The sequence below is a fragment of the Strigops habroptila genome, chromosome 9 (assembly GCF_004027225.2).
Source record: "Strigops habroptila isolate Jane chromosome 9, bStrHab1.2.pri, whole genome shotgun sequence".
NCBI classification, from domain to species: Eukaryota; Metazoa; Chordata; class Aves; order Psittaciformes; family Psittacidae; genus Strigops; species Strigops habroptila.
The window spans coordinates 16356190-16379824 of record NC_044285.2 but is presented as its reverse complement, the minus strand read 5'-3'; the positions used below and the strand labels follow the sequence as shown (position 1 = coordinate 16379824).

The window sequence follows — 23635 nt, the reverse complement described above, 5'->3', positions numbered from 1 at the left end:
ACCCACAGGGTTTTGGTGTCTTAAAAGAGAACTCATCCTTTTGGTTCCATTTCAGTTGACTGGCTTATTCCTGAATGAGGAAACACATCCATTTATGTGGGGCAAAACTGACTATAACCAATGACACGTTGCACAGGAGTGCGGTGGTCTTGCACTGAACAACTCCTGTCTACTACCAGAAATACTTCCCCTGTACACAGGAAATAGACATGTTCACACTGAAGGGGCTGTTAAATACATTATCCTTTCATACAGAGCAGCACATTAAAACAGTGTTACGCCTTACTCCATGCCATCATTGACCAGCTGTATTTTTTTATATTAAACTGACAAATTGAAGTGCATAATACAAAGTGAGGACAGTTGGAGAACAATGCTGGTCCTGACAATCCTGGAAAGGTAACTTTCACCTTGCAAGGGAACCTGGACAACATAATGAACTCAGGTTCCACAGGCAACAGGACTCGATGCAGCCCAATCTTTGTTGTGGAGGATGTTCTTGGTGTGTGACTGCAGCTTTTTTCCTCTTTCCCGGGCAAACCCCCAGGGTACCTGTCACAAAGTTAGTTCTGAATAGTGTATAGAAGAGAAAGGCTTTGTTCCTCTGAACACTGTGACATACAGTACATACGTGCAGTAAATCACACTGTCTTTGCTATTTTTAGAATGTGTCGTGCTAAAAACAACTACAGTAATGTTGCAAGAAACCACATTTCAGAAGAAAGTAATTTTAATAAGCAGCAGCCAGTGGGGGGTGTGTCATGCCAGTTCCTTTAAAATCACCCAAGTTACCCATGTGCTCCAGAGCTCTGTTAGCACCCAAGACGTTTACTCTTGCCTCCAGTGGCTTGCACGTGACACACTTCTACTGTCGCACCCAGCTTCTTCAGTTCACTCAGCCACATCATCTGCTTGTGGGACAGGCGATCATTGGGACCCTTCACTTCCACCAGCTACAAAGGAATGTGGATGATGATTAGTAGTGTGCCTGTGGATGAACTGAAAGATCATTAGGTCCTGCAGGCTAATATAAGTAGTCTTTTATGGCTGCTATTTGCAACAAAAATAATACAAATTTGGCACAATGGAAAGCCCAGTGAGGCTAAACTATTAATCCATGTTCCAAAGTTTAACTGTAAGAATGAAATTGATGTAGTAAATATCCACCAAAACACAGGCAAAGGCACTGGTGAATGAAGATACCACATGTTCAAAAATTAAGCCTCTGCAACCTCACCTGGTCCAGCTGATACTGACAAGGAACTTACTTACTTACTTACTTAGATGTTTTAGAGAACTAATTTCAGCTACTCAGCTCTGGCTTACAAATGCATGACAAGTTGCTCCAGCAGCTGAGGGATGTGCAATAGTCTTCTAGTACCTGTTCCACTGCTGTGCCAGACACAATCCATGACTGTTCCCTCAATTTTTATGGCAGAGATACAGTTGTAGTCTCATCTATTCAAGATTTATGTAAGTAGAGGCATAAGTGCCCCTTGTTAACAGCAGCCAGACCATCTACGACTGATTGGTACAGCTGCTTTACAGCAATTTTAATTAGACCTAATCTACAGCAATACCTTGCCACCTCTTGCTGTTTTTCATTATGCCCATTAAAGTTAGCAAAATGTGAGGATATGGCAGATGATAGATAAACAACCACCCACTGCATGCCATAGCTACTGAGATGAGCAGCAGGTTCAACTCCACCACAGCAGGATAATACCGTTTGTATGCGTTCAGGTTTTACATCCGAGGCTAAGATCATGGACATCGTGCTCAGCTCATCTCCACTATACCTTGAAGTGCTCGGTGTGAGTGCGCCACACGACCAGGTCGGGCAGCCCCGCGCGGCAGTGCCGCAGATCTCTCGACAGTCGCCGGAAAACACCGCTCAGAAACCTTCCCCCGAGGCAGGAGACGAGGCTCTGTAAGAGAAGTGCTGAAAGCTGCCTTACTTTTAATTTCCTGTACAGCCATTTCCCAATGCTCACAAGAACATTCTAGCGCCCATCTCAGCTTTTTGTTTAGTCTTGCATAACAAGAGGCTTAAGTAGATCTTATCTACAGCAATTTCCCTCCTCTGTTCCCAGCTACTGTTGCAGGAAAAGTGTCACAGTACTTAGGATGAGGGAGCATTGTGCTGAAGTCCCCACACAATTCCTCCCCTTCCCCACCTACTCCCCATCAGTCATGGCTCAGTGCCTCACTATAAACTGCGAGGTAACGGCAAGCCTAATCAAATGAGTGCCCATTCTGGACAACAGTTCCTCACCTGAACTTGCTGGAGGGAAATAAAACGCCCCCAGCTAACTAGTGCTGCTGCTTTTCCCTCCTGCGTGGTCCAGACGTCAGCAATCAACTTTGCCAGTGTCTCTGAGGAAGCTGTCTGCAGCTGATGGAGTCTGGCCTCAATGACATCCCTCCTGTTCCCATAGAAGCTGTCAGTGTATAAATCCAGGGGGAACGTCTGTATAAAAAGGTAAATACATCTCTGAGGAGCTGCCAGCAAAGCAGTGATTCCAAGAATGACAATGCCCTACTTCGTATTTTTCGTAACTACAAATTCACTCTGACTCAATTTAACATTAACATGGCCACCACATAAACCTTTGTTAAATAGGAAAAGACTTGCATCTATTTTAACATCCAGTGCCAGTGCAACAAACACTGGCCACATCTTAGCCCCATGCTCTGCTGGTTTCTAATTAAAAGCCACAAGTTCACCTGGAATCATGAACTGAGGGTGTGGCAGGGAGCTGCTGGGGTGAGTGCAGTGCTGTTTGCTTGGTTGTGTCTGACAAAAAAGGAGGGAAAAAAGACCCCAAAAGCATGAAGATGTTGGGGTGGCGCAGGTGGGATGCAAACAAACCTGAGCTCAGAAATGTCAATTCCCTTTAAAGGCTAGTGAGAAGATACACTTTTTTTTTTTTCTAATGGAATTTTTAATCTTCAAATGAGCTGAACAACGCTCAAGTGGAGCAGTATTCTCCCACTGGAAACTTTGCCTAGGGAGTTTTGATACGGGACACAGGCATTCAGCCAGATGAATCCCACCCTATCTGACAGTCAATCTAGACCCAACACAGCAATTAGTTCCCAAGGAGCCCTTTAGTAACAAGCCCAATACAACAAATAATAAAACCAAGCAAACACCAAGATATGTCTGCAAAGACCTTCAGAATAAATGTTAATCTAGTCCCAAATACAATTTTAACATGGTTTCAGAGTCTACAGCAATGGGTAAAGAAATCATCTACAGAAAGCTTTTCAAACCTGATAGGAATTTCTGAAAACATCGGGTATGTCATCCATGAAAATGATATCCCACATTAGAATACCATAGAGTGTGATAAACGTTGAGCCTTCTCCATGAATACCTAAAGGGCAAAATTTAATAACAATGGAAACATTAATTTCTACAGCAATCTCATATGAAGAGGTACTAAATCATCATGATCCAAAACAGAAACATGCCAGGCTCAGGTGTACACACATCTGAAGTCAATATATCCTAATGATACAGCATCAAGTTCCAAATGCACTTTATTACTCCACAATTTGCTAATGCTTTCTATTTCCAGACTAGTGGCATTCCCTGACAGGATAAAATTACTGTGCCCAGTCACAAATACAGTTTAGTGTTTAACAATTTTTAATACACAATTTAGAAAATTGTACATATTACATTACTAAAAAGTAATATATTAGTAACAAAATGTTTATATAATAATGTTCTATACAGAAACACATGCATGCATATGTACATGGAGCTGTACATGCATCTATACATGTATGCGCTGCAAAAAGCAATCACTCACTGCCGGCAGACCAATACCCAGCCAGTGTACTAAAAATGTAATACATTAATAACAAAATGGTTGTATATATAAAAAAAAATTCTATTAAATTTACATATATACATACACGTACATGTATTTCTGTATGTGTATTTACACATACACATATGTATGCTTATCTGTGTGTATGTCTACAGGTACATGTAATATAAACATTTATTTATAAGCATTTCAGTAACACTGGCTGAGCATTGCTCTGCTGCTGGTGAGTGATAGCTTCTGCACCTTTTTTTTTATCCCTGTTACTTAATAAATTGTCTTTATATCAGCCCATTTTTTTAAATGTAGATGTATAATATGTATACACACACATTATATATGTATGTATAATGTGTATATACGCATGCATGTATATATAAACGCATGTTTATATAAATAAAGGTGTACGTATGCATGCATGCATATTATCTATAGACACACACACATACATAGGCATGCATGTATTTTTATACGTATTTTAAATTGTGGCGGGTGCACCCACCCAGACCCTTGCTGACCTCTCCCACCCCAGCAGGCTGGGGGAGACAACTGGAAGGGCAAAGAAGAAGAAGAAACAAACCAACCCACAACACTCAGTGATTGAGATATAGACAATTTAGTAAGTGATGGGGGGGAAGAATAAAACCAAGAAAATAAGAAGTGATGCCAAAGCAATCACTCCCCTGCAGAGCAGTGCTCAGGCTGTTTCTGAGCAACAGCTACTTTGGAAAAACACTCCTGCCTGTTTTATTGCAGCATGTGACACAGCTGAAACATCCCTGTGCTGTCACCGCTGGTCTGGTCACCAGCCTAAATCACAGCAGCATATGGGCTGCCATGAAGAAAATCAACTCCATCCAGTCGAATCCAATACAGTACTGTCTGTATCATACATGCTCTCTCTCTTTCTCACTACGTATTAATTAGTGGTGAGAATAGTTAGTATGTAACATATAGTATATAACACATAAGATAGTACACCATAATAATGCAACTATTTAAATATTTCGTATCTAATTATAAAAATACAATTGCATATATAGCATATAATTATATATGATGTATATAAATTTACATGTTTTATGTTATTATACTATGATAATATATATGTGCCACATAGAATCATAGAATAGTTAGGGCTGAAAAGGATCTTAAGATCATCTAGTTCCAACCCACATGCTAAACCATTATATATATATATATACACACATATATAAATTAGTTAATACACATTATATCTCACATATCATGTGTTATGTGTTATATGTTAGATTACATATGTTCTATATGACCATATACTACTATAATATTGATGGTAATAATATATAGCAAAAACACATTTATAAGATATAAATAGATCTTGCATATCACACAATATATTATTATATATATAATTGTGTTATATATAATAATATATATTATATATATTGTATATATATTATATATTGTATATATATTATATACATACAATATGTATATATTATACAATATGTATATATTGTGTATATATATTATATATAGTATATATAGCTATAATTATATATTATAATGGATTATTTGTAATATGTAATATTATCTAAAACATTTAACGTATGTATGGACATGTGTATGTATTGTATATATTATGTCTTATATATGTGTACACATATATGTGAATGTACATATATGTCGATATGAACATATATGTATGTGCTCATATGTGTGTGTGTCTATATGTATGTTCATATATATACAGACACACACACACATCCACTCCAGGGAGGTTGTGGAGATCCTCAAAACTGGACACAGCCCTGAGCAACTGGCTCTGGGCGGCCTTGCTCAAGCAGGGAGTGGGACAGAGGGACCTCCAGAGCTCCCTGCCAACCTCAACCACTGTACATTTAATATAATATATGATATATATGTAATGTTACACATAGATAAGAGAATATATGCTACATGTTATTATATTGAATAGAATATATAGTACGGGGGGAGAGGAAGCGTGTGCATGTGTGTGGTTAGTGTGCACAGTGCTGGACTGTGCATGCTGTTCCTTTAGGCCTACCACTAAATCACATGTGGCCACCGTGTGCTCCACATCTGTACTGAGCCACTGAGCCAGGATGACTGATGGTGAGTGGGTGGGAGGGAGGCATCAAGTGGGGACTTCAGGACAATCCTCCCGAAGTCTAAATAAATACTGCCACCTTCCCATTTACCCTTTTCTGATATGGCCGCTTTTCCTGCAACAATATTTGGGAACCTATCAGTAATACAAAATCATACTGAAATATATATTTTATCTAAAAATACAAATTTTATTAAAAAAAAAATGAACCAACCTGCCTACCTTTTTATGTTTCGCTTTTTTCCTATAAAACACACCTATATATTCTTGTTTGTCCATGGCTTTTCACAGCTCCTAAGTTGTAAAAATATATGAACAACTACTAATAGAGCTGAAAACCAAGCCATTTCAAACAGAGTTGCTAGGTGTCTTTTTATGTTATATGCTGCTTCCATATTCATCTGTACCAAAAATCAGAGGAAATTTACCTTTCATTAATGGCAATCCCTAAATGACATTGCTGCCCTAACAAATAAAATAGCTGTTCACTGATAAGAAAGGCAAAGTAAGTGCTTTTCTATAGAGATAAAGAAGAAACATTGGGGTATTTATTTTTGAAACATTTCAAAACCACCTTAGGTACATGAAGTAAAGCAAGTAAAGTAAAGACCAGAAAGCAAGGTCAGGTTGAAAATATGTATTAGAACATTTTGGTAAGGAAATTAAGTTTTAGAGCCATTTAGAACAGAATCAGATTAAAAACTAGTCTACTGAAATCAGCCAAAACAGGTCTATTAACTGAACTGCTTTGTAAATTGCATTTTACTCCCATAGTTATTTTGCTGTAAAAACAAAGTTACTCTTACCCTGATCAAAACCATTCCGCCTGTAATGAGTTAAAGCCAACTCCTCAACTGAACACATGACTGTGGATACACTGATGTCTTTGCCTCCTTCTTCATCATCGATATCCTCCATTAGAAATACAGACTTTCCCATTCCCATCTGAGGACACATCTTTCCTTTGATTGTAACCTGAACATATTAAAAGAACTAGTTACTTTTAAAAAGTCACATTTAAAAAGCTTCGGCCTAGGTATTTGAATCTCTCCTAAAACACAATCCTCCTTTTCAGTTCTTTTAAAATCAGAACTAGATTTGTTTCCAAATATCAACTGAATAAAATTCAACCTGCCAGTCCCTTGAAATCATTCTGTTTAGCTTTTATAAACTGGCAAATATTTCAGGCGGAAAAAAAAGTGTAGCAAAAATGCTGGGCAGATGGAAATGTAGTATTTTGATACAGAGGACCAGGAAAGAAGAACACAGATGACTGAGGAGACTCATGTGGGACTGAGAAAAAGAAGGGCTGTAGGGAGATACATGGTGACAAGGCCAAAAGAGACAGTGAGGTTCTGTTCTGCCTTTGCCCAGAGAGAATTATCTTTGCATCAGTAGGGAAAAGAATGAGTTTAAAAACTCCCATTCCAATATGATGCAAGTGCGTATTTTTGCATATTTGCATAGTATATATTTAGAGTGCACAACTCCCGAAGGTACTAAAAAACCTTGCATTTTTTGAGCCATTAAACTCATGGTGACAACATGCTCAGGTTACTATGACTTTTTCTAAAACACACAGAACCCTTGGATTGAAGACACCAGAGGCAGTGCACTGATTTGATCAGACTCTTCAAACAGAAAGGTTCTGAGTGTTGCTGGTAAATTAGTGGAGTTTAGAGCTGATAAGATTCATAACACATATTCAGTAAAGCAATGCAAATTACATCACTGTAGAGCTGACTAACTCCAGCTAAGAAGCTGACCATTTATTAATGAAGAACAAATATTTGTTAACAAGAGGCTTTTGTTTTAGAAACACATTTGTATTCATTTTCCTGCAGCACAAATAAGTCAGAGGCTGGTACACAGCACGTAACAATAGTCTCCCAGACTATTTTTTATTGTCGGGAGAAAAAAGACCTCATGAATTGTTATTTCTTAGAAACCACCAGCAACTGTACTTACGTGTGTCACATCCTCCACAGGTATGACTGGCAGATCATGAAGCAGGCATCTGAACTGCTTGCAGCTTGGCGAGTCTCTGATTCGTAGGCCCCGCTGGTAGAGAGACAGCCGATGCCCAGTACGTACAAATGGGTCTGCCAGCCCACTTCTGATGCAGTCAATGGCCTAGCAAAGAGCAAGGTAACAAGCAATAATTTAGAAAGACCTATGCGCATCTATCTGTCCTTACTAAGCCCGAAAGACAAAATTGATTTAAGAAGCACAAAAATGTGAAAGTAAAAACCAGATACAAGACAGGGCCCCCTTTTTTATGCATGAAGTTCTAACTAGTAACTAACATTTTGCAATAGTAGACTTCTGGATTCACATTTGCACTAGTACAGTAAAAAAGAAATTACTCGCTACTTGTACTGATCAATGCAAGATTAAGAAATGTAAATTCTCCGTAAGTGACCAGAAAAAGAGAGTTGGTTCTAAGGTGAATCAGTTTAATATTTTTAAGCCAGTTTCTTAACAGCACATAATACGGAATTAGAAGGACCGGATCAGTTGGGTATGTACCTACAGAACAAATTTTAGACCAATACACTATTGCACTGAAGAAAATCTGGGGTTAAATATGGACTCCAAAAATTAATTCAAATCATGGTTCTGACATACTCTCTTTCTGTGACTTGAGGAAGGCACTTTGTCCTAATTTGTAAATAAGGAACTGAGACTAGCTCTTCCTTTGTACAACTTCTAATTCCAAAACTGGAAAAAACTTGGTATGGGGGTATAAGATGCAGAAGAGACAACTGCAGACACTTGACAGCTTATGATATTATTTCCTCTTAACAGATGTAGAGAATTAAAATGTAAAACAAAATACAAGCATTTTAATCCCTGTTCTCCATAGCCTTAGTGAGGCAAGGAAGCAACACCAAGGGAAAAAAAAGAGGTCATTCTCTTCTTACTTTAAACAACTCTACAACTGCTACTGTTCCTGGACTTAAAACTCTTGCTACTGTTCCTGGACTTAAAACTCTTTTTTATCTCTATTTTTCATTACCAAATTAGTCAAGTATCTTAGGCATGCTTAATTAGATTGGTCTTCCTTGTCTTTTAGTTAAAAGTTGCTTTTCAGTCTGCCCATACCTCCCTGTGACTAAAACAATTCTTTAGGAGTCTCATTTTCAATCACTGACAATATTTCTCCTTTGTATGTAACAGACAAAAAAACTGGACATAACCTGTACTTATAAATCCTCAGACCAAGAGCTGATACAACTACCTGCTGTTTCTTGCACAGAAAACTCTCATGGCACTGCAACCAAGCCCTAAAACAAGTTAGACAGTGGCTTCTATGCCTGTAGCCTTTGAAAAGAAAGTCCATGAAAAGCTGGTCTGGCTCACAGGGAATTCAAAGGCATAACCTGAAATGCAGCTTGCAGTTTTCCCTGGCTCCTTTATATTGTGCTGCAGAAATCTTTCCAGAGGTGCCAGAAAGTTCTGCAGAGATTCACAATAATCCTCGCACACAATCGTTGCCATTCCCATATGGTTATTTTTCTCCCATCCAGCTGCATGCCAGCTAATCACTTAGGAAACACAAAGACTGCTCACCATGTACACGGTGTTTCTAAAAGCCTGAACTACATCATTCAGACTTGAGAATGCAAAGTTTACCCACTGCACAATTAATGTGTTTTGCTTGTACAAACATTTTCTACTGGTGTGTGTGTCCCCTACTGGATGGGAAATAGGAAGAGGGCAAAGTTTCAGCAAAAGCTAATATTACTGCAAAACCTCTTCTCCCCTCCTCTGCCTTCCTTAAAAGAATTAAACAGAACAGGATGAACACAGCCTGCAATACATGCTAATCTAAAACCATTAATGTTGTTCTTTACCAGCCCAGTTACCAGCGGTCAGTTACAGTTTCTCCTGTAGGACCATAGAAATAGTTTTAATTTGCTGTTAAAGACTGATAAACCTGTCAGGGCTGTGTCCAAGTAACAGATTAGAAATGGGGTTGTCTACTGCTTGACCCCTTACAATAGAAGCCCCAACCAAAACTGGTCTAGATACAAAAGACAATCTTCTCCCCACTGGCAACAGTTAGCCAAGGACTTAATCCTCTTAATCTTTAGTTTGAAAACATTAAAAAAACTCCTTCCAATCATGTTTGTTTCTTTCATTCCAGATACAGCCTCATCATGACTCACGTTCAGAAGCAGAAGTATTTACTGCACAAAATTTCTCTGCTTCTCACACATTAGGTAAATCTATAAGGCAGAAGAAGCCTTTATAAAGCAAAGAAGCTTCTGCCTGATAACTCCATACACTTCTTCATGCCAAATGGTGTTCTTCTATGCAACGGAAAAAAGCAGGCCAATCAAGGATTAGGGTACACTCAATATTCAACTTCTTAGGAGAAACTGGTTGCCTGACCTTGGGATTCCTACCCATACCCGCATTTTTAGGAGAGCCTACCCTTCTGTTCTTGTCATACAAAGTACTTTTTAAAAATGTTTCAGTCAATGACCGCAGTGTCTCCAGCTTTACAGCATGCAGTTGTGCAGGTACCTTCTTAGTGTTTTTCAAGTGCTGATGTAAATTCAGAGCTAGGCGATCCCACCATCGCCCTCTGCTGTCAGTGCAATACACATCCTGAGACAGAAGAGTCTGCAGCTCCTCCACCGCTTCCTGTAGCAACATGATTATATCTTTATTAATGGAGTTAGAAAACCAAGTTGAAGTTTCATTACATAATTAGCTTGCCACTCTCCCTTCTAGTTACTGGGTACTATAAAATTTTATCTCTGCACAGTTCAAACCCCATTTTTACTTCAGCACCCGCTGTATTCAGGTGCATGGATGTATCTTAAAAACTCTAGAATAGAAATATTTTTATGTAAACTTAAAGGTTAGCTGCCAAAAAGACAATGTTTTTGTCCCTTCTGTATTTCTTGTTGTATATGAAAAAGACCTGAATATTAATTGTTGCCTTTGCAGGGGCAGCAAGTCCTGGTTTCAGCTGTAACAGTTATTTTTTCTTCCTAGTAGCTGGTACAATGCTGGTACATTAGAAATATAAATAGCTGCACAATGCTACATTAAATACATACCCCCATTCACTTCACCACTTTACCTTATACATGTGAAGTCTCTGCAAAATTTCAACACCTTGAGAAAGGATTCTTGTATACACCCAGCCAACGGTGAAATGTCTCAGATACTCAGGTAAAACTCTGTGACAGCTGAAAGATAAGAGCAGCTCAGATCAATTTATTGATGACAATTTAAACTCTTATAATTCTCTTACTAAGAATACTTATACCTAAAGGATTTACAAGAATTAAATGCTTTATATACTACAATTGAAATGAACTGAGTATCCTGGCTGCCATGCCAAGAACCCAAAGCTAAGAAAATAGTTTAGCTAAGGTAGCAGGTGTAAGCTGCATTTGCTCAGCTTATTTTGGTTTCAACAGCAGTGGAATTATCAGTTAGGAAGTTCTACATCAAACAATAACTTATTACATCATGTTCTGTTACTGCCAACTTTTCTTGTAAGTCAGAAGGCTAACTTTAGAAACACAGCTGAACAAAAGAAAAAGGCTAGAACAGGCATTTCCTGCCAAAAAAAGAAGACTAACATCTTTTGGGTAGGCACCTCTGTATCTCAAGACAAAGTCTTGTGAATGTCTTACTGAAATCAAAATAGAGTTTTCCAGTGTCTTCAGTGTGAAATGGAACAGGCTGCCACATAACCTTCTATGAATATTATTTTAAATCAGTTGCCATGAAAATGGATATAATGCCAAACATTAGGCTTTAACTTTTAGTGTATCATTAAGCCAGAAAACAAAATAATTGAAAGAAAAACTGATGAAGAACATTTAAAAACAATACACATTATTTCAGTTCTCAGACCTTTAGTAACATTTCCTGAATGACACCCACTTGGAAGTTTGAAGAGATGAATGACCCAGTATGTTTTCCCATATCTTTTGCAACCTTCTTTTACTCACAGTGAATTTTCAATTCTGATTATTGCTATTTGTCTAAAAGCCAAAAAAGAAACTATGACAAGGGAAAAATAAGGCTCTTGTTCTCCTGCACTGGCACATACAACAGAAATATTTTAGTGCTTTATCCATGCCTACCAATTCATTCCCAAGGTTTTATAAAGAAGGCCTTTTCATATCATCACTTAAAAGCTAAACAAACAACCAGGAAGTTCAGAGGTTTCAAGAACATTAAAGCTTCTAAATTCATCAGGCTTAAATAATATCACTAGTATATGAGCCTCTCTCAAAAGTACCAAAAGTGAGAAAATACACTTTATGGTTTCACATGAACATCAGTCTAGTTTCCAATTTACTACCTCAAAGAGGGGTGATTTTTCAGCTCATTCCAGGTTTCTTTCGCACACATATACAGATGATTAGCTTCTTCCCAGTTCCCATTTACCATTGCAGTGGCTATATCATTTGACAGATGAGCAGCAGTTGCATACCTAAGGGAAAAAAACCATAACTGTAATAGGCTCAAAAAGCGTTTATAGTTAAAAGAAATCAATTCCTCCATATCTTTTAAAAACACCCTTTCATTCTCCAAAGACTTTGAATCACGCAGCCAATATTATTAGTCTTGTAGGATCAGCAGGGTTGACACCAGCCGCGCACATTATGTTTCAAATTACTTATAAACTAGAGAATGTATTTTTTGTTTGGTCCATTCTAATAATCATCACGAGAAATGAAGAAACAACTTTCAGCAGCAGATGATCACAAAGCAAATAAATATGCTATTTTGGTTCAAAATACAAGCCTCTGTGAATTATGAGTCCTACCTGGGTATAAAAATGCATTTAAAATAATTGCAAAAGTGCACTTCTACCTATTTACATCTGGGGTTCTACATGATGAATTCTTATTTGCCTACACAAGTACTACAGTAAAGCTTTTCTAGAAATAAACAGTTTTCCAAACTTCCAAAGCTCCCCCCTACCTGATAAGATCTTCTCTGTCCCGGAAGACCTGGGTTTTCCTATTTACAGTGTAACTGGGGAATACCATACGCCCCATGTTTACCATAAGGACAGTGAAGAGCTGTCCTTGACCAGCGCTACCAGCTTCTTCATCCTCCATTGACTCAGACAGTGAAAATAGCAGCAAAATTCGAGAAAAGACGTCTCGAGGGCCTTTACAGACCCTGACAGATTTTCCGGCCATGTCCTTCACCCTGGAAGGACACATAAAATTATTATAGCAAATTTTTTTTACCATCATTTATAAAAATTCTAATATACTGAATGAAGTATGACAGTAATTCTGGTTTTGAGCCAATTAATGTGTAAACTTGATCTTCCTTGAAAGGAGCAGTTTGAGAAACTATATAGTACATGTAACCTCTAGTGAAAAGCCAAAGAAATGCATTAAGTAATAAAACGTTTAAGGGCCAAAATTCAAGCACAATAAAATTGGAACTAACTGCTCTTTGGGTGCAGCCACTCCTATTGTTATGCCAGGCAGTACCAACAACATTTAGTTTGCTGTTAGGGCAACGCTTACAGACCACAATTTGAGATCCCTTATTTTAGGGTATCTCCATTAGCACATCTTCATCCAGCCTTTTCATACAAGAGAACATTTCTGTTACTTGTCTACAGGAAAGCACAGATTTAAAATAGGATCTTCTCTGATCTCAGTGAGTAACTAGTATTTTAGCTTTCAGCTACAGCAAACAACATCACATTCCTAAAGTTGATGTGCCTGAGCAAGTAACTATCTTTTCTTAGATAGGCAGTAAGCCAGCACCAAGGACTTTTTTGGAATGTCACTAATTTTCCCCAGGTTCCTTTCCATTCCTTGAATGCATTTTTTTCTAGCCTTCCTTTGTATAGTTTAAGCCACTATTCTGAAAACAACTTTGTTTCTGTTAGAGATACTTATACAAATTATGCACCATGTGTCATCATGTAGTTCAAATACCTAGTATCAAAGAGAGAAAATGAAAACTCAAGTGATGCAAAGTATTTTCATACTGAAGTTTTCTATAGCTGGATTAGACTGAGGAAACAACCACAACTCCTTAAATTAAAACATCTTTAGTTACCACAAAGTCCCAACATCCTTTAACACAAGATAATCCTGGCTGTGGCTATGATCACTTCACCTGTTTGCCTGCAGACCAAATGAAGGCTACTTGGAGACACAGACCCCAGTGTGAAATGTTATTTTTAACAAAATGGGAACCACTAAAGCTCCTGTTGCATTCTGAAAAAAGTAAAGATCAAATAAAACTACTTTAAAGAAGCTAACCACTATATGCAAACCTCCCAGTTGTGAAGCTCTGCAAGCCCAGCACTACACTAGCATTAGGCCTCTCTTTTGGCATAAGGAAAGAAGACCTTACTGACTCACGTAATTCTTCCTGGAGGGATGATTTTAAAGTTGTTCTTCCAATACTAGGCCCTTTTAAAACAAGGAATTTTGTGGGGAATCACATGATAGATTTCAGGGTGGGAATATTTGTCCAATAGACATAGCTATGCAAAACTTGACAAAGCTTTACATCTCTCTAATTTGAAAAAGAATACCATGGGAAAGATAAACGATGTTATTGAAGCAAATGCAGCACATACTGGTATCTGTCAGCTTTCTATCCAACCTGCATTTTGTAAAGAAAGAATTTCGCAGTTCCTCAGTTCAGACCCTAGTTCTCCAGCCTACCAGACAAGCTTACTGCTAGAGAGGCAAACTTTGTTTATATGCACTATTATTCAAACAGTTACTTTTTGGTAGGTACTAAAGAGAGGCAACTGCATAAGAAAGCTTCTAAACTCCAGAACGGACCTGTACTCTAGCACTAGTACCCTGGCTATTACTTCACTTCATATTCCTGGACTTTTTGTGGATATTCTAGCTACAGATCCAACTTCGAATACCAAGAACAGTAATGCTGTAATCACTCCTAACAGGGCAGAACACCACCTTAAACTGCACCCAGAAGTCCTGGAGTCAAGGGCATCTGATATACACAGCTGTGACAGCCACAGTGGAAAAATTCACATGACAGAAAGAACACTTTGTCAAGCAAATAAGCTTTTCCCTTTAAAAATACTGCTGAAAAAGAGGCTCTATGCTAATGTATAAGGTCAATCACAAAGAGTGATCATTATTGCTCCCCTCTAATTCTACTAAAAGACCTCACCCAGCAAATGAACACCAGACAGTTGCTTTAATAGGCAATGACCTTCCCTATTTCGTCCTAGATGTTTCTCTGTATAGCTGAGTAACTTTGGAGATAATCATGCCCACAGCCAAAAAGCGTGACATAGTTTAAAAAAAAGTCTAATATTTACCCTTCTGTTTGACCCACTGCAAACCAAAAATTATTGCTGCCCTTTTTTATTCACAAATTTACTAAATGCATTCCTCTCTTCCAAAGGCATCTGGATTGAGTCTTTTGAAGCATAACTTACATTCACTTGCACAATCTAACTACAAAGAGTTACCTTTTTAAAATCACTGTCCCAATACAAGCCTGACTCCTGCTGAAGACTGAACGTTGTTTAGCCAACCTCAGAAAATCATCCACAAGTTGCTGTTTCTGACCATTTGTGTTTGGCAAGTGAAAGATCTTTGCCAATGTTTTTAGCTCAGGGGCTGAAAGCAAATCCAACCCTTCACACAGGTCTTCCAGTTCAGATTCTGAAAGTAAAATGACCCACATATAGTCATTATGTGCTATACACATACACTCAAGCAACAACTCATATAACCTAGTATTGATCTCATGATTTAAGATTATTCAAACATGTGTTATAGATGCTAGCTGGTTCAGCTTGAAATTCTCTTCATAGGTCCAATGTGAAGGAATAGAATAATCAGCAAAAATATCCCTTTGCAACTTCAAAACAAAAGCTAATATGAAGAAATTCTGCAAAGTTACAAATAACATGCTGTTCAGAAAAACTTGTCTTCCTCATGATTAAAACTTTGCCCAGTGCCAAAAAAACCAAAAAAGTGCTGCCAGGGAGCAGCAAGAGCAAAGCTGCTGGACAAGGGGGAATGAGCCAGGAGTCAAGAGTGACCACAGCACTGGCAGTGTCCTCACCAACCCTGGTGCGGTCCCACCATAAATGAACAGAATGGTCAGAGCAAAAGTCCTGACAGCAGATTCCACTGGCAGCCACTGAAAAGCCTGGATGATGAGACAGGTCCAGGGTCAATCTAGGGGAGAAGCCAGACATAAGACTAGAGACAAGACTGGAGACAAGACTGGAGACAAGACTGGAGACAAACACCTGCAGCACTGGTTGGAGGTCCAGCCAGCCAGGACAAGGCCTGGGACAGGGTTCCTGCAAGATAGCTCGGGGCAGTTCCGAAGGATACTGAGTAGAGCTCCTGGACCAACATGCACAGGCTGTGCAGGTCAGGGTCTGAGATGAGGCTGGTGAGGGCAAGTCAGGCCTATTGCTGTACTTACAGCCCTGAGATTTATTTAGCTCTCCCTACTACCCATTTGCGCTAACTGCTTTTATCATTAAGGTAACATATCTACCTGAAACCTTTATTCTGCTTCTCTAATTCTCAAGACACAGTAGTGCCTCAAACCCTAACATGACACAACAGCAGATTTTATTTGTAATATTTTTAAAATTTATTAATGCTGGCCATACCTGTTTGCAGAAATCTGGCTTCAGCCAGTTCTTCAATTATTGGTGACAAATCCATACTTATCTCTCCATACTCTATTTTGTTCACCTTTAACCAGTTCAGCTTGCGTTGAAAAAGTCTCACATATAACTTCTGCCCTCCAACTGCAGATTTTATTTAAAACGGGAAAGGATAAAAAGAATATTAAATTCTGAAATATAGTACTATGCGTATTCACTACTTTAATAGAAAAATTACTTCAGTGCAGATATCCTCTAAAACACATTTTAAATCTGCCCATGTTCTATGAGCAGACGTGGTAAAACAGCAGAACTTTCCTTTCCAAGTAATTATTGCTCATTAGAACCTTTAAGTTTTGTAGGTAGCAAACTATTACAATGTATTTTGTAGGTAATGAACATTGCTAAAATGCATTTTGGACATGCATACCCTTTAAAAAATAATTTGTTTTCTAGGAAAAGACAACTTCATCTTTCAAACTTTGCATACTGTGATGTTAAAGAGGTATTTATTTCTTTACCACTCATTCAACAACCAACTATTTGATGTTAAGGAACAAAAGAAGCTGTAGTCTCACAGAATACCTCTCTGTTTAGTCTTCGGATTCTTAATTTTTGAAGAATATACTTTATTTTATTAATATATCCACTAAAAACAAGGGAGAAAAACCCTCCTATCAGTTTGATTCTTAGCAGGGAAGTGCTCTCTTAAAGTACCTTTAAAAAATACTTTTAAAATACTAACAATGCTGAAATTCAACAAAATAGCTTACAAAATCTTAGCTGAAAATAGTCTAGCTATTGTTGCTACATCCAGCACCCTTCTGAATACTTTATTCACTCCTCATTAACTTCTAATTTTTTTATCCTTATCTGCTGCTGCTTAACTGAAAGTGAATCAACAGATTAATAAAAACAGACACTGAAACATTACCGGACCTAAGTATATTTAAGAAATGGCAGTTAACTTTTACATCCTTATTTAACTATTCTCCTGTCCTTGAAAAGACTTCTTCAGTCCTTTTTTTAACAGAATTTTTCCAGAATCAATTAATTGACAGAACTACATTCAGACATATATGCTTTCCTCTGTGGGGTTATGACTTCTTTCAAGTCTGTCTCCAGTTTTTACAACTCAGGAAAAAGGCTGAACACCTGGACATCCTTTCTTCAGACCACAGAAACTCAACAAACTAGGGCTGCAATCCAGTAAAGGCATGTGAGGACTGCTTTCTGGCTAAAGGATTGAAACGACAAATAGGAGTATAAGAAAGTATGGCACAAGTAATTAAATGCTTCTTAAGCATGCTGTTCTGCAGCACATTACTTTTGAAGATTTGGAGCATTTAGCTTTTTTTTTTTTATAGTTCTTAAGACAGTTTCAGGTGTATCACTGAAATTACAAAACTGCTCTAAGCTGAAAGATTATCAGCGAAACAAAAAAATTACATTGTTTTTTCTTGTTCAGTTTTTTACCTCACTTCCACTGGTAACTATAAACCAATGTCTTTCAAATACAATTTTCCGGTTGTATACAAGTTGGAAGGAGGATTTCACAAAGTGTATGAAGTAGTGTCACTAGAACTGTGTGCCTGCATTTAAATTCTCCCAACTGCGGCATGCAGTGACATTAAACATGGACCATTACACCTGAGTTCAGACAGACCTCAGCCTGCACACAGCCTGACACTGCACTGCAGATCACTCTGCAGTGATGGAGACACCTCTGCTTTTCCCTATTTTGATTTACTGTTTCCACTACTTAAAAAATTGGCAGTGCCCTACAACCAACATAAAGGCCATCCACTTCTGAGCAAACTGGGCAGGAAGAAAGGATTGCCTCAAATTTAATCCTTTTAAAAACATCATTCCTTTCATAATAAGCTTTAGAGATAACTCAATGGAGAATGGTAGACATTTTAGCAGAAAATGATTAAATACTGGAGAATACCTATGTTCAGGCAACTTTATAGCATAAAGCATGTGTGGGGTTTTATATTATGATAACTGAAAGACAACACTTGCCTGGGTAGAAACTTCTAATGTGGAAGAGGTAACTCATCTACCTGACCTTTTGAAGTATTCTGTCTAAGATTTCCTGAAGGTAAAATCATCCGTCACTTGTCTAGAATTCATTATCTATTGACCTAATGCTGTCCGATCACTTCTCATAGCTGAATCACTGTGTTTCTCCTACCCTGCAAAGAGAGATTGTTTTATTCGCAACTCTAGCAGTCAGTGCAGACATGGATTTATCAGCATCACTCTGCAAAAATTCTTTCTGTATTCTGAACTCCTGTGAGAGGGGAATACTGAAATCACACTTCTGAAAGAGAAACCAAGCACTTCCTTCTTTTAACAGAACAAGCTACTATTACTGGTGAGTGTTGTACTAATCCAGAGAACTGAGTGTGGAAATAAGGAAGCTGTATCCTGAACATCTCTTTTAGTATTTGTCAAAGTAGCCAAAGCCTACATCCACTAATGACTTTACTGCCAGTTTATTCCCATATCTTCTTTGGATGTAAATGATACACATCTACTGCTTGCCTCAGAGAGCCACTAACAAGAGTTTTGTTGCTTTTATTCCATTCTTTCTCTATATATTCCCATTTTAACTATCACAGCATAAACAAGGCATTATCAAGATGTCTCTGTATATACACGTAGGTGGAGAAAGTTAACTGCTGTAATATTCTTATGGTCTTGAGCACACCAATAGGGTCTGCAATGCCATCCAAACCCTCCCAGGTTTGGCTGCTTGTGTTCAATGTCAGCTCTGATAGGGTGCAGCTGGGAGAAGCTGGGTGAGGCTTTGTCAGGGCCTCCCCTGTTCACTGGGGAGCTGTACTTAAGCTCAGGCTGAGGACCTGGGCTCTTTTCTAAGCTCTGCTGTGGTGTGCCAGTGCCCAGTAGACACCTGCCTTGTCACTATGGACTTGCCTGAAGACCTGCCACCACTGGAGCACAGCTAACTGCAGTACTGGATCCCTTTTGCTCCTCTTCTTTGGGCAGTGTGGGCTTGTACCCTTGCAGGTGAGGTGAAGATGTGGCCCCTGCCTGCCCTGCTGTCCTCTTTGGCTCCTGGCTCATCTTCCTGTGCAGAACAGTCTGTTCTTGATGCTCCCTGACAAACACTGTCCTATGTTATGAGAATACTGTAATTAAGATGAGATCGTAACTTGAAGTTAGTATCTTATATTAGTATTATTCTTTAATTTTTCAAATATTTTGTGTTACTGGCTAATTGTAATTATTACAATTTAATCTGCAAGAGCTTAACTGGGATCCACTGCAGAAATACCTGTGTGAGTTTAGAGTCCTTACTTCCTCCTCTGGAGTTTCTTAACCTTTTTAGCAACCATCTCTTCTGGTGGGGTGAGCCAGCTGACTTTTCAACTAGAGCAAATTAATGTTCATCTGGTCCTTTCCAGCTGTTAAACTTTGGAAGAAGTTTTAGATTCTGAGGTTGTTCCTCCCCCCAGTGTAAGTACTTCCTAGAGAAAGAGATATGTACTTTTTTTTTTTTAAGGAATTACTTATCACAGTTATATTTCTTCCCAAAAAGCTCAAGCCAATGCTTCTCCATTTTTGTCACTCTGTATTCTGCATTAAAAACCTTGTGATGTCATATACCAAACCTCATTCTATTGTTCTCTGTATCTATATAAGTTATTCAAAAAACGTTTACTGAAAGCCTTCTATTGGCCTTGGAAAAGTTTCACACATTTGCTAATCACAAGTCATGACCTTGACAGTCTCTTTTTTAATGTGGTATAAATCCACAATACCAGTTGGAACTTAAATAATCACAGAAACAAACATTAAGGGACTAAGTGCCCTAAATGGCTATAAGAGTTTTCTTCCACTTTGCAACGGGGAAAGTCTAAAGATTGTTGTACTCTAGTGCAGAAAAAACTAATACAATTTACAGAGAGGAAAAAGACTAAAATAAGTTTTGCACAGGGAAATACTATTCTTTAGTGTGCTAAACTTTACAGCCTGCTAGATAAGCCAAACTCAATGAACACAACATATTAATAACTATAGCCTGCTTCTGAATATTTTTACCAGCAGGTATGTATGCAACTGTTACTTTCACATATTCAGCTGAGATGCATAAACTGAGCTTGTATGAGCATGTATCTAAAAATTCTTTGTAAGGCAGCTGTATATTGCTATAGTAGCTTAAAACAAATGGTTATGTCTGCAATAATCTGAGATACAAATTTTCTTGTGGAAGTTGTTATAAGCTTATTTTGATGCTTCAAGTTTGCAGCACAAGTGCTGGTGAAGCTACTCTTAACTGTAGTTTAAGACAAGTTATAAACATACATAAAACTTCGAGGGTTAGTTTTAACTTGCATCACTTTTTCCATGCTTTTACTGTGAACTTAGGAGTACAGGATTAACATGTTTGCTTTCTTATGTAAATATGGATGGCTTAAAACTCCAACCTTCTGGCTCCTACTGAAATTAAGGAGAGTTAAAAGTACTAAGCTACATACAAGAAAATTACTGTTAATTAGCAATTAGCATTCTAAACACTGGATAATAATCTTACGGATAACCATGGATCCACACCAAGCACAAAAATCATCTGTAAATGTGCTGAAGCAAAGCTCACAACTGCCACTTCATTTTTTTTTTTTTTTTTCCCCAAGGTCTGTGTATCCATCCCAGGCCTCTTCATAACCCCCTTTTGTAGAATTCTCATAATGTATTAATCATTAAAAGCTTGGTGTTCACTGATACTCTTTTTCTGTGCTATGGGTTTCCTTCCTTGGAAACATGTTTAAATGAAGCAGGAAGCTGACTTAAGAGTCTAAAAAAATAGTATTAAAACAGTAAAAAAAAATACCTGATAACTTGCAGAACTTGGTTATAATGTTCATATCTTGCTCATCAAAGAGTCTGACATCGTCTTCATTCTCCAAGACTGCTCGCAGCACGACTAAAAAATTCTGGAGGTAATATGGGTGACCAGAAGAGCAAATGTCATTTATTTGGTCTAAAATGTCCCGAATGGAATTCTGAAATTCTACCTCTTCCACAGTTTCTGACAAAGTATGATTAATGTCATCCTTAAAGTCTTCATGAACTTCCACAGGAAGTACCTGTACATCGCCTTTGCTAAAGCAATTTGGTGTACCAGAGTTCACTTCTTCCTTGGAAGAAGGAATACCCTGAGTATGAGGCTGAGTCTTGACTTCCAAACTACCAATCAGCTCTGCTGAAGTATAAATGGCTAGATGTGTTTCAAATTTCTCAGGACTAAGTATCGCACCTTCAGACCTTCTTTCTGTTTTGGTGCTCCCTGTACCAATAGGTAACCTTTGGTCATTAAGGTTAGCAGCTGGTAATGATACCTCAACAATATCCACAAGGTCATCTCCATTATATTTTATTTCTTGTAATTTGGGTTCCTTTGATACATTTTGTTCCTGGTGCTCTGTCTGAGCAAGTTGATTTTCTTTCTGAGAACTATTCCCAGCATAAATCTCATAATCATCCTGTGCTGCAGCACTTTTGCATGTATTGTGAACGGCTGGAGGTGAAGAGTTGATCTCTTTATACGTGATTTGTTTTCCTCCCTGGATTCGTCTTCTGGACAGTTTAGATGACAAGCTTCCCAAAGAGACTATTCTAACTGTTTGAGCCTGTGGTTCACTGTTAACACTACGAAGTGAACAACTATTGCTAAAATAAGGACTGACTTGTGCTGTACTCCCTTCTGTTTTCAATGAACTGCTTTCGGAAGGACTTGTTTCTAGATTTAAGTGGTTTTCTGAAAAATACAAGCTGGAGTTATTGTTCACATTTGCAGCTGGGGGGCTCCCATTCTTAAAAGAGCTGGGTGTTGAATCACTGACACCAATCTCGCCATGATTTCTCTGACATGCTTCATCCATGTGCTCACTGATTTTGTACATTGGCACCATTTGCCCACACGTGGGACAGGTAACTTTGGCAGGGGGAGCATTGTTAAAAAGGGAAATAATAGAGGAAGATGCTGCAGGTATAGATAGTGTTCCTTCACCTTCCACTTTTTTTGTTGTTCCTCTCTTTTTTTTATTTTTACTGAGTGACAAACTTATTTGGGACCTTTTAACTCCTGAAGACCTAGGTTCTGCCATGACAAAACTCCAAAGCCTTTACAAGGCACAGGCAACTTCGTTCAGGCCATATTTCCTTATTCTAAGACTTTTCTTGGCTTTGCATTCTCCGTCTGTAATCCTCTGATGGTGCCTTCAAGAAAAAAAAAAAAGATAACGCAAGATTTTCTGAGGTTCCAAATGCAACCCAGATAACAGTGAAGAAGCCAAACCCTGGAGGTGGACAAGTCCAGCGATCCTAAACCGCTACAGTGCGACCGCCCCTTCCCCCCTCACCACGCAGGCAAGTAAGCGCACCTCGGCTGCCGTGCGAGCACCCGGCTGGCCTAACGGGAACGGTCTGAAAGGCGGGAATACCCTGTGCACCCGCCCCGCCTAAACGCCGCGCTCACTTACTGATGTACGCGAAAGCCGGAGCTGGAACTCAACCAAGGACACAGCCAGCTCCTCTAACGGGTGCCATGCTGCTCGCTACTGACAGGCACGCGGCTGCCCGCGCCAGCCGCCCGCTCTCACAAGCGCGTTCCCGTACGGAGGGACGCGGCCCGGGCCCGCTCGCCTCCGCGCGCGGTGCCGCACCGGCCCAGCGCCCCGCCCCCAGGCCAGCTAATCCATCGCCAATGGCGGCCCGCAGGCCTGGGCAGCAGAGCGCCGATGCGGGGAGCGCCCCGCCCGCCGACATCTTGCCCTCTCTGAATCCAACATTTCCTTTGAACAACGGAGGGTGAAAACCTTTCTTTAGAAAGGGGAACGAGAGGGGCACGAGCTGGCAGCGCGAATACTGACATTTCCACCCTGGCACCATGTGCTTACTCGAGTTACTGCAGGCTTAAAAAGCTTCTGTGTCCTCCCTCTGTGGTAATCACGATTTCAAAAGATAATTTCCAATTTATAGCACCTGGATACATCTTAAGTTCTTCAATAAATGTAG

At 38.9% G+C, this 23635-nt stretch overlaps 1 protein-coding gene across 2 annotated transcripts; it reads right to left on the bottom strand.

Annotated features, from left to right (window-relative positions):
- Window positions 1-650: 650 nt before the first annotated feature.
- Window positions 651-23310, bottom strand: FAN1 (FANCD2 and FANCI associated nuclease 1). 2 transcript variants are annotated; one of them, XM_030497963.2, is made up of 14 exons: window positions 23101-23310; window positions 21450-22837; window positions 16592-16732; window positions 15425-15620; window positions 12916-13149; window positions 12290-12421; window positions 11051-11159; window positions 10486-10605; window positions 7921-8085; window positions 6759-6927; window positions 3277-3380; window positions 2276-2470; window positions 1800-1928; window positions 709-953 (listed from the first exon to the last, which is right to left on the bottom strand). In XM_030497963.2, the coding sequence occupies exons 2-14, from the start codon at window positions 22723-22725 to the stop codon at window positions 813-815; spliced, it is 3111 nt and encodes a 1036-aa protein (XP_030353823.1). In that variant the 5' UTR covers window positions 22726-22837; window positions 23101-23310; the 3' UTR covers window positions 709-812. The 2 variants fall into 2 exon arrangements, with proteins under 2 accessions (XP_032776065.1, XP_030353823.1); XM_032920174.1 differs by lacking the exon at window positions 23101-23310 and having other exon boundaries at window positions 651-953; window positions 21450-22829.
- Window positions 23311-23635: the final 325 nt, after the last annotated feature.

Coding starts and splice junctions, on each gene's coding strand:
- FAN1 (XM_030497963.2), bottom strand. CDS start 22,725: ATGGCAGAACCTAGGTCTTCAGGAGTTAAAAGGTCCCAAATAAGTTTG. Junction 10,606..11,050: donor AGAGACTTCACATGTATAAG/GTAAAGTGGTGA, acceptor ATGTTGCTACAG/GAAGCGGTGGAGGAGCTGCA. Junction 954..1,799: donor CTCACACCGAGCACTTCAAG/GTATAGTGGAGA, acceptor ATTCCTTTGTAG/CTGGTGGAAGTGAAGGGTCC.